General features: G+C 34.7%; 2 protein-coding genes across 3 annotated transcripts; both read right to left on the reverse strand.

Annotated features, from left to right (window-relative positions):
• Window positions 1–1,811: 1,811 nt before the first annotated feature.
• Window positions 1,812–2,869, reverse strand: LOC114719646 (dnaJ homolog subfamily B member 3). Its single transcript, XM_028905164.1, has 2 exons — window positions 2,637–2,869; window positions 1,812–2,449 (listed from the first exon to the last, which is right to left on the reverse strand). Exons 1-2 carry the CDS (start codon window positions 2,799–2,801, stop codon window positions 2,033–2,035), a joined length of 582 nt encoding a protein of 193 aa, XP_028760997.1. The 5' UTR covers window positions 2,802–2,869; the 3' UTR covers window positions 1,812–2,032.
• A 1,649-nt stretch (window positions 2,870–4,518) lies between these two features.
• Window positions 4,519–9,912, reverse strand: LOC114719645 (uncharacterized). Of its 2 annotated transcripts, none has more exons than XM_028905163.1 (10): window positions 9,557–9,912; window positions 9,402–9,448; window positions 8,754–8,879; window positions 8,466–8,559; window positions 7,927–7,995; window positions 7,774–7,853; window positions 7,083–7,226; window positions 6,273–6,345; window positions 5,824–6,172; window positions 4,519–4,764 (listed from the first exon to the last, which is right to left on the reverse strand). In XM_028905163.1, the coding sequence occupies exons 1-10, from the start codon at window positions 9,819–9,821 to the stop codon at window positions 4,689–4,691; spliced, it is 1,323 nt and encodes a 440-aa protein (XP_028760996.1). In that variant the 5' UTR covers window positions 9,822–9,912; the 3' UTR covers window positions 4,519–4,688. The 2 variants fall into 2 exon arrangements, with proteins under 2 accessions (XP_028760996.1, XP_028760995.1); XM_028905162.1 differs by having other exon boundaries at window positions 9,342–9,448; window positions 9,557–9,911.
• Between the last annotated feature and the right edge of the window lie 3,757 nt (window positions 9,913–13,669).

The following is a 13,669-nucleotide window of genomic DNA, read 5'->3' on the forward strand; positions in this document are numbered from 1 at the left end:
TATTTTGGCATAGAAGAAACAGATGAGCCCCAACCTTGAAAGCTGAAGCTTTGTCATGTTTAATGTTATATTGGACACTCATCAAATATGACACTTCAAATTGTATTCAGAGGTGCTAAAGAAATGATTTCGATAAAAAGTATATGCATGAATGAGTAAATATTGATAAAACCATTAACCACTCAATTTTTGATAGACTATTCAACCAATAACCCATCAGTTAGGTAGCTAACTTGTATATAAAGTGAATACTAAACTGCACCATAAAGTTGTACCTAGTTGACACGGCTTTACATGATTTAGGATCTATGCAAGATAAAAATCCTCACTTTTCCACTGAGTGAGCAGAAGGTTGAAGTAAATGACCTCAAAATGCACTTAAAAAGCAGTCCCCCTCCAACTGCAAGCATCTCATCCAGTTTTAAGACGCAGTAGCAATAGGAATACCAAGAGTAGAAACTGCCAGTGGTTTTAATTTAAGCACCTCAGCTGCCGGTTCAGTTAAAAGTTTAGTCTACTGTTATTGCCTGAGATCTCTATAGGTAACAGGATTGAGCCCCTTCAAAACTAAAAATATGTGGGCACTTCAAAAGCATGTAAGCAAAATTACAAAAGCATAAATAAAAATCTTCCCAAAACTAAAACTCGATGGAAAACAATAGTTCCTCTCAAAAAGAAAAAAAACCAAACAACCACATTGCTCAATCCGCCACATACCAATTTTCTATTACTGAGAGAAGTTTTCAAACAAAATGGGAACGGAAAACATTATGAAGTTATGATGAATTCACACGGAAAAAATTCCTTTCATATTTTCATTGCCAGTAAAGCATAAACAAATCATCCATCCTTAATCCAGTTTTGCAACTTTTGTAACGTCCATATCTAGCATCCCCCTCCAGTTGTGCAAGTTGGTAACCTCACCATCTAACATCCTCATTACGAAATTACAGAAGACAGAATAATGTGGCTCAATACTTCGTTTCTAGTTTATACAACAGCAGATCCATACAAGACAGAGAATCCAATCTTAGCAATTCAGTTTTCCACATTAAATAGAGTTCTAAATTAACATAGATTAATTCATCTCAATAATTTCTTTCTCACTCAGCAGACACTGGGTCTTAGAAGAGAAAGAAAATGCAGCATAACAACGAAAATAATAAGCTTGTCCAATGCAGCATTTACACTACAGATTTTTTACCCGCAAGTGTAACCCAGAATAAGATTAAATGCCTATTATAACAAACATAGCACTAAAGTAAATATGCAAAAATTAGGTGAATGGTATGATGACAAACTAGCCCATTCCCAGATAAACTTTAGATTCAACTGGGGTGCAAAGCTTTTCGTACAACATAAATAAATCAAATTCATAAGGAACAAATAGAAGTCAGCATCTGTACTTAGAACTTCTTTCATCTGGATTCCCACTAGCCATCAAGATAACACATTCTATTCTGGATCACATTCTGCTGTAAGTTAGAATTACCACCAGAAGACAGGAGGAAGATATGAAACATTTACCAATAACAGAATCAAGATAAGCACAAAGATGTGATCGAGGGCTGAGGGCAGTTTTTTCTCCTTGGATTTCCTCAGTCGTCCAACTCAAATGGCATGGTATTGTGCTAATGAGTGTGGACATGTGGGGTTCGTCAATCTATGTCTAGATTCAAAAGACCAACCCAGAGCCTATAAAGGCATTCAATAGTCAAAAGTCTCAAGCCAACACAGAATCCACTTTACCTTTGGAAAGTTGATTACTCTTAGCATGTGAGACCACAAATTTTAGTCAAACTTCAATGGCAAATAAATAAATGAATCTGCCCGTTAAAGCTTCAAATCAAACAGTGAGACAAATAAGCAAATAAACACAACAGATTCATTTGCACAAAGCATCAAACTGTACTTGGTTTTTGGGGTCCAATCACTAGCATATTTCAAGTAAAAATCTCGTGGTGCAATATTTCTCTCCCTTTGTTTAGAAATATAAATAATAATGACGTGTAAGGGGATTAAAGCAGACAGCTCACCCACTGGGATCGGTAACATCCCTCGAAATCTTCATCTTCTTCGTCGTTCCTTTATACAGATCCTCCAGACTGCATGGCAGGTTTCGTTCGATGGGTGCACCTTTCCTTGGCATATTTCCAGAGCCCTCTCCAGCACCACTCCTAAATGAAGTGAATATATCATCGCCGAACATACCACGAGGAAACCCAGAAGCACCAGCTCGACCACCCATATCACCCATTCCACCAAAGGGACTGGAAAACCCAAAGAACTCTGAAAATATATCGTCTGCGCTCCTGGGGTTGAACCGAAACATAGTTGGACCGCCATCAGGACCACCTGAAAATCCGGAACCCGGGGGTGGCACCTGTCCCTTCAATCCCTCCTCACCGTATTGGTCATATACTGCTCGCTTTTGTGGATCACTCAGAACCTGTTTAAAATTCAAAACCCAAGAATTCATACAGACCATACGGTTTCAATTTCCTGAGCAAAGTAGGAACTTCGAGGGATCAAATTTGAGATACTTGAATAGATTTCGAAATTTCCTAATTTAAACAAAATTCCCAATACATTGAGATTGAATTGAGAAAGAGAAGAATGGAATGATAGAAACATACATCGTAAGCCTCGGAGATTTGCTTGAATTTAGCTTCAGCCTCTTTCTTGCTGTTAGGGTTCTTATCAGGGTGCCACTTCATGGCAAGCTTCCGATAGGCTTTCTTGAGATCATCATCTTTGGCATTTCGGTCTACCTGAAGAATCTTGTAGTAGTCGACGCCCATTGCCTCCTCTTTTACTCACTCTCCGTATCTCTGCGTGGCGTGGCCGGAGTGTGCTCCTACTCACCGGTCCGAGGGATAGAAGGCGAAGGACCTCATCGACAGGAAGGTATCAAAATCTGGGCTCTACTGATACATAATAAAGCTATCTCATTGCTCGGCCCAACTTCAAAAATTAAAATTAAAATATCAAACAACATTGAATGTGCTTTTATCATGATTGTTTGATTGTTGACTTCTTGTTATTTATGCTTTTATTATTAAATTAGTTTTTTTTTGGGCCAAATATTATTAAATTAGTTCAAAGAGGATAATAAGTAGTAACAACGTTTTTCTGGCCAACAATCTTTTTAGTTTTTAATAATTTCAGTTTTGAAAATGGATTATTGAAGAGGGAACACCATTACCTGATGATGAAATTTTTTATTCCCTTCAGTTATAAACATAGCATTGTCTTAATTAATTTATAAAATCTAAAAATGTAGCTAAGTTTATTATTTATACTCAATATATAGAGAATATGTACTTTTTCAAAATACTCAAGGAAAAAAAATTAGCATAGGAAATAAGAGAGTATAAGACATTATATTTAGAATTAAGCAAAAATGATCAAATAAATCTTATATTTATAATCAAACCGGGTATGTCTTCAATAAAACAGAGTCATCTGGCGGGAAAAAAATTGAGTCAAAGCAAAAGGCCAAAAATTTTTAAATGTTAGCATGAGAAGATGGAGCAAGAATAAATTGGTGATTTACTTACAACGATAATTATTAATACGAAGTAAATTAACAATAGGAATTATAAATACTTTAACTACACCATAACAAGAGAAATGGTGAATTCAGCCCCAAAAAACGAAAAAACAAGAGAATAGGTGAAAGTTCTCAATAATTTACGAAAATCATAAATTGAAATTAATTGTAAATCAAGTTTTTTGTGGTTTTTGGTGGCAGTTTTTTTTTTCCGCTTTGATATTTATATGCTCTTCCCATTTTTTAAGATATAAAGGCAATTTTGACTTGTTCTTCCTTATTCATAATATTTGATAAATCTTACGGTCACTAGTCTCAACACATTTGGTGTTGGATTCTTTTGTTCTTTTTTGCTTTTAGACTCTATTTATGTTTTCTTCTGCTGGTTTTAGCCGAGGCTTTGCATTCAGAACAAATAAATACAAATAAATAAAATACAGAGAGCCGTATTTATGGGAGAATGACGAGTCTAAAAGCTTGAACCAGTGACAGTTAGATCTTGGAAAATATTTTCTTAAAAAACAAGTTGCAAATGATTCTAACAATTGCAAAAGAATTACTACCTCTGGTTCTTAATATAAGACCTTGTTTGACTTTTATTTTGATCCTAAATATAGACCCAATCTACTTGTCTCTCATATTATATATTTTTTTCCAAAGTAGCACTTCTAACAATGATAGTTCTAGTCAATACACTTGATTGGTAAGGATATTTTAGGAAAGACAACACCTATTTAGGACAAAAAACTAACTCAACTTACTTCCTTAATCTCCTCAAATTAGTCAACTGGCTCTTATAATTAGGACCGGAGGTAGTACATTTGAAACTTCCATGTCTTGTTCACATTGAGACTTCTAAATTTGCAATTTGATGGAGGCTTAACCGTCATTAATTCACTACATAATTGTCATTCTCCCCTTATTTTTCAAGGGCCAGACTGTATCTTTACTCCCAAAAAGAAGACTTGTACAATCAACATGTCATTCCTTCACATTTCCTCAACAAATGGTCATTTCCATTAACTACAATGAGCTGACAAGGAGGACAAAAACAGATGATGATATATATAGCCACACATTAATTGATCTGTGTGGTTCAGCTCTGCACAATTAGTTAGCCTCACGCTGATAATGCTCAGACAGTAAAAATCTTCCTCACTTTCTTGGTCTTCCTACGACAAACAGGGCAAGTCCCATCTGCTTCTGCTATCCTGTAAACATAGATCGGTCATTTCATTTACGACCCACAAGATTCTCCACCAGCTAACTATGAGTACTTTAGTTTCCCATTTATTTGAAATTATATATGTTCACAGACACACGCACAGACACCAAGATGTATTGGGGCAGGCCGAAGAGTGACTCTTTTTTTCTTTTTCCATCAGAAGGGTTTGGACTATATTTCACATTGTGTTTTGGTCTCATCATTTGAACTACCCCCAAATGACTTATAATTAAAACTAATTTCAAGCAAGACAATGAGAGGAGAAAATCATCATCATTCTTAGGTCACAAATCAAAAGTTTGGATTAATGCAGAAGTCATCTGAAATGTGTAGTAAACCGCTTATTTTAATTTTTGTACTAATATCAACTATTGATTTGCGACTAAGATGATTATTTCTTCATCTCAACTCACTTAAAATCACTCTTCACACTGGAGTGATACATAGAAAAATCAATCTATCTAATGTTATCTGGAACATATGTTGAAAGTGCATGAATAGAAGATAGTCTACTCAACAGGATTGTTAATACATAGATTGTTGATGTGTTTGTTGTCGTGTTAAAAACTTGTTTCCTGCAACTTCTGCGGAACGTACATATGTGCCTCATCAAACATGAAAAGAAGCACACTATATTGAAGAGCAAAAGTTTATGAAAATTTCTATGCATGTTAAAAGCCATTTTTTTAAGGAAAAGGCAACCCCATTTATGAGAACTTATGCTTATCGTTAGCTCAGGTGGTTGTTGAATGGTGGGGATTAAAGGAAGGACATCCCAATAAATCGGGGGAGAACAGCCCTTCACTGGCCCCCCCCCCCCCCCCCAAAAAAAAAAAATCTTTTACTACTTTTACCAAACTTGCTTTAGAGACGACTTGACAGTTTTAGCCGGGAAGGCTTTCCCTATGCAGCCTAGATATCACAATATGCAATCTCGCAAGAACGGTAATTTCATCTCTGTTCCCTTTCTTCACGTAAGTTACGTTACTAAGAAAATGTGGAATTTATGTGATGTAACTCAAATGAGTAAGTGGAAATTACTTACCTGTTTCCACATTCAAAACAAGCAACACAGTGTCCACATGGAAGGAAGAAGCAGTTCCTTGGGGCATCAAAGCAAATAGCACAAAGACGCCGGGTATTATTACTGGTTTCACCTTCACCTAAAGACTTTCCATCAACGGAACCTACTGTAAGAAAATCAAGATCCTCCTCATCACGTGACATGGATTCATAAGATGAACCCCAACTTGAAAGATCGTCATCTTTTTGAGAAAGCAAAGGTGCTCTCTGAGTTGCTGTTTCCCCAGCTTGAACTCTTGCCCTGTTTACAAGGGCTTGCTGGAAATTCTCTATTAAGGTGAAGCTCAAATACATCAACAAAGTCATTCCGCCTGTGGTGGAAAAAAAAAAAAAAAAGAATTAGTAACGCATAAATTTGGTCAGGTCTTCAAGTAGTGAATAGGGGACTGAATATGTGAATGAAACGCATACCAATGCCAATAATGTAAGAGGTCCATCTTGGTCCAAAGGACAATCTGACACGCCACTCATCCCTTGAAGTGTTCTAAACCAAAGAAAAGAAATCATAAAACAGTCTGATGCAGAGTGAGAAGACAAAGCTGTAACCTGTAAGTTTTTAATTATGTTAAAATGTAATTCGTTGGAATAATTTAGGGTCTACCTCAAGTAGTTAGGTATATCAATGGGATACTTGGGCCAAGGTATATCTTATCCCACGGTAGAAGGATTAGATTTCCAGAATTTCTATGTGACGTTCACAAAGATTTCGTGTTTGAATTATCTGTTTATCTATAATCAATCCGAAGAAGTCACCTCTTTCTCATGATATATTAAAGAAATTGAAACCTATAGTCAACTGACCTGATAACTTGAACTAGTTAGCCCTTTGCAATATTATGAAGAAATAAACTCCCAAACCATGAGTACAAGCTTCCCAAACATACTTAATACTCCTCCGGTCCTTAATATAGGACCCAATTCTTGAGTTGGTTTTGATCCTAAATATAAGACCCATTTCTCATATTTATCAATTTTCTCTAAATTACCCCTATAGATACTCTCTCAACCATAATTAAGTAGAAGAGGGAGAGGGGGTATTAAGAAAGATGATTATGGTGTTTTAGGAAAAATGTGTCACTTTTCTTATAATTAACCAACTTACCTAACTTCTTTAATCTAATCAAATTTGTTAAATGGGTCTTATATTAAGGACCGGAGGAGTATATGAGAATGGCTGCATTTATTCTATTTGCAGTGACTATATGTTAAAAGTAATCGTACCTGTTGTGAATCAGAAGTTAAAATAGCCGCATTCCCCTCAGGAAAGTAGATATTAACATGACAAGAATTATTTGTCAAAGCACATTTATAGTAAGCTTTGGTTGTATTGTACAAGGAGGATCTTATTCTGATGCTCAATTTGACCTATCAATGATAAGAATGATTCAAGTAAATAGTGATGAACCGGAATGAGGACAGAAGTACCGATACAAGTCGGTCAAAATTGCAATCAATAACCTTATCCAACTATTTTAAGGAGAGAAGCTCCTAGGCATTCTTAGTGAGTCATATCGTTTATACCCTCTTCAATTTTCTTCTTCTTCTTTTTTTGGGGGGGGGGGGGGATATATATATATATAGGTCTCACATTCTCTTACCTCTACTCCGTTATCACGTAAATGTTATGTGGATCAACATTCTATTAGTCATCGTTGCGCTATTACATAAATGAAATGTTGAGAATTTTTACATGATTTGGCTCTATTAGACCAGTTGATCTATCCATGAATGCCATGGTAAAATGAGCGTACGTAAGTTTGTCTAATGTGAAAGGAAAATGTCATCTAGAGGGGGGGGGGGGGAAGAAGCACTTTTATAGACTCATTATCAACGAAGCTAATCCTCTCAATCATTCCTCAGATTCTATCAAGTCAAGCAACCTGAAGAGAAAACCAGAGCTTTGCAGAAATACCTCCACTTCCTCATCCAAATTTCTTGCTATCACGTGATAGCTTGATGAAAAGAATATGTCTTGTGTAATCATGCCCGTTCCTGTAATGAAACAGTAATTGACATAAATATTAAATGCATATTTAAATATAGTGCAATTCCCTGTCACTGTTACCATGGACTTCGTTCCATGAGAGAGTGCTCCCATATGTTAGGTCATCAAGCCACTGGGTCCCATCACCCCCTGCAAGAAAGGGCATTGGAATGTCATGCTCATTGAATTTGTGCTTTCAATTATTTGGGGTAAATGAAATAATATTAACGGGTGACTATACAATTCTAGATCAAAGTCACACATGGGAGTAATGTCTTAAATGCAAAGGTCTTGATGAACAGAGGGTGATGTCATAATTCATATATGACTTTGTCTTGAGAAGAAGTGAAGCCTGAATGAAGTAGAAAGATTTCAGCTAACAAAGTTCAAAAGGAAATCCTATCTGCAAATGCTCATTGGATTTGCTTCAAATGGAATACCTGACTATGAATTTATGATAAAAGTTTTTTTTTTTTTAATGCAAATTGGTCATTCTGAAAGGTACAAACTTTCTAGCAATTTTTCAGTTAGTTGTGTTAGGAAAGCAATTATGTTATTGATAAGCATTGTCATGAAAAAGCAAAGAAAAACCACACAACAATCTCTTATCAAAGGCCTACCTTCAATTATTAATAGATAAATAGAGGAGCTCTCAGAGCTCAGGTGATATGAAATATTCACTTGAGATCCTTTATTCAGGTAATATTTCCATTCCTGGAGAAAATAAGAGAGTATAAGCTTAACAGCAAATATATGAGGGATCAGTAATAAACTTCAGCATCTAAAATCTTAAACACTCCCTTCACTGTTTTCTGACAACTAAAATCAGAACCTTAGTATCATGTTGTGAGAATGAGAGGGTGACAGAGACAACAAACGAGATTACAAGAGAACGAAAACATACTTGCCTTGCTTGTAAAAGATGAAATGGATGCATTATAACTTTCTTCCCAGGTGGTAACAACATCAAGAGATGGAGATCCGTATGTACCATAGAGCATAATTCCTGACTCTGACCCAACCAAGTCTTCTACCTAACGCAAACAAATCCATATTACTTGCCTAGATACCACTAGAAATAAAAGAAGGGTAATTTAATTTCAGAAATTATGGTTTCGTACAAGATCAATCTGCTTCTATAATTAAAATTTGGCATTCAATCCCACCGTGGTCTGTCCATTCACCCCTCAACCATCTAGCAGTTTCTTTCATCCACATTTTATCGAAAATAATCATATGATTATTAAAACAATGAACAGCATAATAGTTACGTATCTGTTTCCCTTCCCTTGTATGTTGAATATCTTCTGCGTATTATAATGCTATTTCTGGGATCAAGCAAATAATTTCAATTCCAAAATGATCTATCCTGCTCGAACTCTAACCCAAATCACTATAGAGGGTTGGGGGGGGGGCCACTGGGGAAAAAGTACCAAATTCCCAGAGAATAAGAAGCAAGGAAAGGAAATATTAGTAAGTAGTAACTAGTGATTGACCTCCATATATTGGACGAATAGAGGGCTGGGTCGGAGAAGAATGGAAGAATTGGGGCTAACCAGTAGGGTCATAGGCCCATAAACTCCCAGAATGATAGTCAGGGAAACTGTAAAAATAAAGCATAAATTCGGCATTAAGCTGAGAAGCTCACAAAGAATACATGGAAATTGTAGATTCTTCAAGAATAATTGAAACCAATTGGAATGGTCAGTACCGAATAACCAAAAGGCCAAGAGTACCACAACACAGGGCCAGGCATCATCCCTGGCAAGCCAAGGCGGAATGGCGAAATCCCAATTGCTTGCTTCAAAGTTGAGCAGCATACGCCGGGGTTGTGCGTCGGACTCAGGCGACTGCAGTGGAGGAGGGCCGATACCGTGTTCCTCTTGTCGGACTTGTGAGGTGCTCGTAGACGAGGAAGCAACGGCGGAAGAAGAAGAAGAAGGAATCGCAGCAGGAGAGTGCTGTGGATCTTGCATTCCGGAAATGTAAAACGAAGAATAGTAAAAGACCGGTGGCGGGAAAGAATGTCCATGGGGATGGAACTCATGGAAGTGAGCATAGGGTTGAGCTTGAGCGGTGGGTCGTTGTGTTGGTGAGAATGTTAGTTGGGAAGAGAAAGTGGCAGTTATGTGTACGGACGGTGCTCGCTTCGCTGAGCTGATCAGCAGATAAGAGAAGAAAAACTAGCCGTGCATTATCAGTATCTCCGAAGAATCAACAAATCAATTTCAAAATTCTCTTCATTTGTTGAAAAATTCCCCACTTCCATCCAATAATCCATCAAATCTATCGTAAATCACGAGTAATGATGAGATTCAAATCTATCTTGACTGTGTTCAATCAAGAAACACATCGACTAGTCCCGGATTACGAGAAAACAACAATATATGATTAACTAAGAAAGGTAATAATACTTTTGACATCTCAAAAATTTAAAATAAGGATCATGGTTCGTTTTTAACGTTTAAGAGGAAAACCAAGCGACCAAAATGCCTTTGTTCACGTACAGCTTGAAAACTAACTGAAAGAGAAAAAGTTAGAAGTTATTTGCGCTGAAAAGAAATTTATTGATCTAAAAAAGGTTTGGGTCTGCTTCAACTAGCATCATCTAGAAGGATATTTCTAGTCTACTATAAATGGTTTTTTTTTTTTAGTATTACAGTTCGTACTCCGCAGAGCTAAACGTATTTTTTGTGTGAGTTTTCTATTTTTAGTTATTGCCCTTTTACCCGTTTGTATTATAAAACTGTTGCCCTTGTTGTCTTTCATAAATACACACTTTGGCCGGAAAAAAAAACCAAATGCACATTTTATCCTATTTATAAATTATTTTTAATAGGATTCACATATACTAAGAAAACATTAACCTTCATGTACTCTTATTTAAAATTTAACAACTTTCTAATTTTATTCTTATTTAATATATATTATATTTCATGTAAACAAAATCAACCGAATAATAAATAATGGGTAAAATTATATATTCATATAAAAAATTTCTCTCAATATCCTATAAGTAGGACTAAAAAAACTTCTCTATGTCATATAAATATGACCAAAGGAGTAAATAAATACACACAAAAGTTGAAAACGTTCGAATCATTTTCAGTTAATATATTTACATATGAGTTAGAGATTTAAGAAAGTTAAGTTGGAAACAATATAAACCGAAAGGTGCATTAAATTATTTTTCAACACAACTTTTAAAATTTTGAACTTAACTTTGGAGATTTTTTTTAGCTCGTATTTTTTTTTTTTAACTTGTATAGCTGTGTGTGAATAGGGGCCTTTTGATCGATGCCTATAAAAAAGTAAATTTTGTAAATTAATTTTTTATTAAATGTCAATGAAAGATGAAGGTCTTGTTGGCAAAAAAATAAATAAATAAAAGATGAACTTCTTAATTGGGATTTTAAAAATTGGAATCTTAAAATGCTACTACCTACAGTGCTTTATATAAAAACTAGTTGACTAACTTGAGTAGATTAAGAAAACTAGTTAAGTTAGTTATTTATAATAAATACGTATTATCTTTCTTAAAATATCATTGTTAATTAAATATATTAGCTAGAACTACTACTATTACAGGGATTATATTAAAATAAATAAATAAAATATATTGATATCTTATATTTAGAATCAAAATAAAAATTAAACTAAAGATGACAGGTAATATTATTCTTTTCCTTTGGTCTCGAGGTGTCATTTCCCATTCGGTTACCTTACCCTTCTGAAATGGGCCTGATGCTGCATATGGCTTATTGGGCAGTTGATGTGCTTCCTAAAACATTCATGGTGGGCTACCTCTTGTGTTTTCAGTGTTCTTTGGGCTGGAATTGTTTTTGTCGAAGAAAAAAAATGAATTCTTATTAAAAAATGTGTTACCATTTAATATTTAATAATGTCTCAAATTAGATTATCTCCAATAGGTTTTGACATTTTTTTTAAACACACATACACATTTTATTCCCTTTTGAAATAAAATGGAAAAATGCACTCCTCCACTTCTTTGCGTAAATACTCAATAACAATTTTACTTAAATTAATAAAATTAGTTAAAATTGATTATTTTTTGTGAAATATCAAAATTTTCCTCGGTAAATATTTATTTATGACTTAAATGCATATTTATATCCCGTTTTATTATTTAAGTTAGTCTTAAGTTGTTAATAAAGTACATTTTAAATAATATTTTTTTAATCAAAACACTTCGATTATGATCTAGGCTGGGAATTATGTTCATTTTTAAAATGAAAAATATTGTATGATTTGCCTTAATGAATAATGAATATTGAAATCTAAATGAAATTTGCATTTGGTGAGAAAGGAGAATGTGATGGAAAATTTTGAACATCACAGAAGAGAAGGGGGTTGTTGGGGGGATTGAGATGGCATTATATGGCTTGTTTTATGCCTTAATAATGCTTGACCCCAATTAACGTTAACGTTAAGAAATCAATAACAACTAATCAGAGATTACAATCAACAAATCTGATATTGGGAGGCTTAGGTTTTTGCCATCTTTCCAGATGCTAGCAGCTTAGGTTGCTCCTCAAAGCAATCCACTCATACAGTGACCTGGTGTGTTTGAAATTACTTTTAAATCTATTTTATATAAGTTGAGACAAAACTTTTCTCATATACTTACCTCGTATTTTGTAAAGTACGATTAAAAGGTTGTTTATATTTACCGAAAAAAAAAAGGTTGTTTATAAATCTTTCTAAATGGACCCAATATTTTCTCCCTATATACCCTAATTTTTAGTTTGGACGGAAAGAAAATAGAGGAAAAAATATTAGAACAGTAAAAAAAAATTATATTTGAAGTTTTTTTAATTAGTATTCTTTTCCCTATTTTTCTTTCATTTTCCCCTCAATCCAACTTAAGTTGAATATAAAAATTAAATAACTAATTTATAAATGTTAAAGAAATTAATTTAGTTAGTTATTTATTTATGAAAAAACTATTTATTGATTCCTTAAGATATGCTCTTTAATTATTACCCTCATTGATAAAAAGTCTTATATTTAAAATTAAAATAAATCTTTTAATTAACCCAATGATGGAGTACATATGTACATGCACACCGTTTAGCCAAAGATATTTGGTTAGCTTTGTAAATTTGTGTGTTGGTGGCAGCACTTCCACTTGGTCCACCCTGTACCGCTACGGCACCACCTCGTTGCCATCCTCCGTCTTTAAGCCATCTGTTTATGACCTTTGGCATCGGACACTGTGAAAATGACGCTTTAAGCTCTTTTCTTCGTTTGGATATTTATGCGCTCTCTTTGGATGATACTCCAACATAATTAACTTACTGCTTGTTTGGAGTGCGGTAGAATCCCTTAAGAGTCCGTTCGGGAAAATAAGAAGAAAGGAAGAGAAAAAAAATTTTAATGAGTCCGATTTAAAAAATTAAAAAAATATGATTATGTTATGAATATTATAATATGTGGATGTCCATATCCTCTTCTTCCTCTTCCTCTTCCTCTCAACTTCATCATCAACTCCTACTACTTCCACTAGGCATTAATCTTCCACTACTCCATTACCTTTCCACTATGCCTTTAATCTTATAACTCCCCCCACTCATATTCATATGGTTTATTGTCCACTATCTATCATTTAAGTACAAATGTAACTTATGTGTGAGACTATGCCTATAAATAAGGCATGTCATTGTATTGTGAAGAAGGTGAAGCAAATAAAGGAATACAATATCATTCTCTCATTTTCTTGTCTACTTCTCTTCTCCAATTTACTTTCATTATTGGTTAATTTCATAACACGTTATCAGCACGAGACTCTACCATCAGAGTTCAT

This window comes from Neltuma alba, unplaced genomic scaffold (assembly GCF_004799145.2).
Source record: "Neltuma alba isolate B1F8T4 unplaced genomic scaffold, ASM479914v2 tig00011930_pilon, whole genome shotgun sequence".
Taxonomy (NCBI): domain Eukaryota; kingdom Viridiplantae; phylum Streptophyta; class Magnoliopsida; order Fabales; family Fabaceae; genus Neltuma; species Neltuma alba.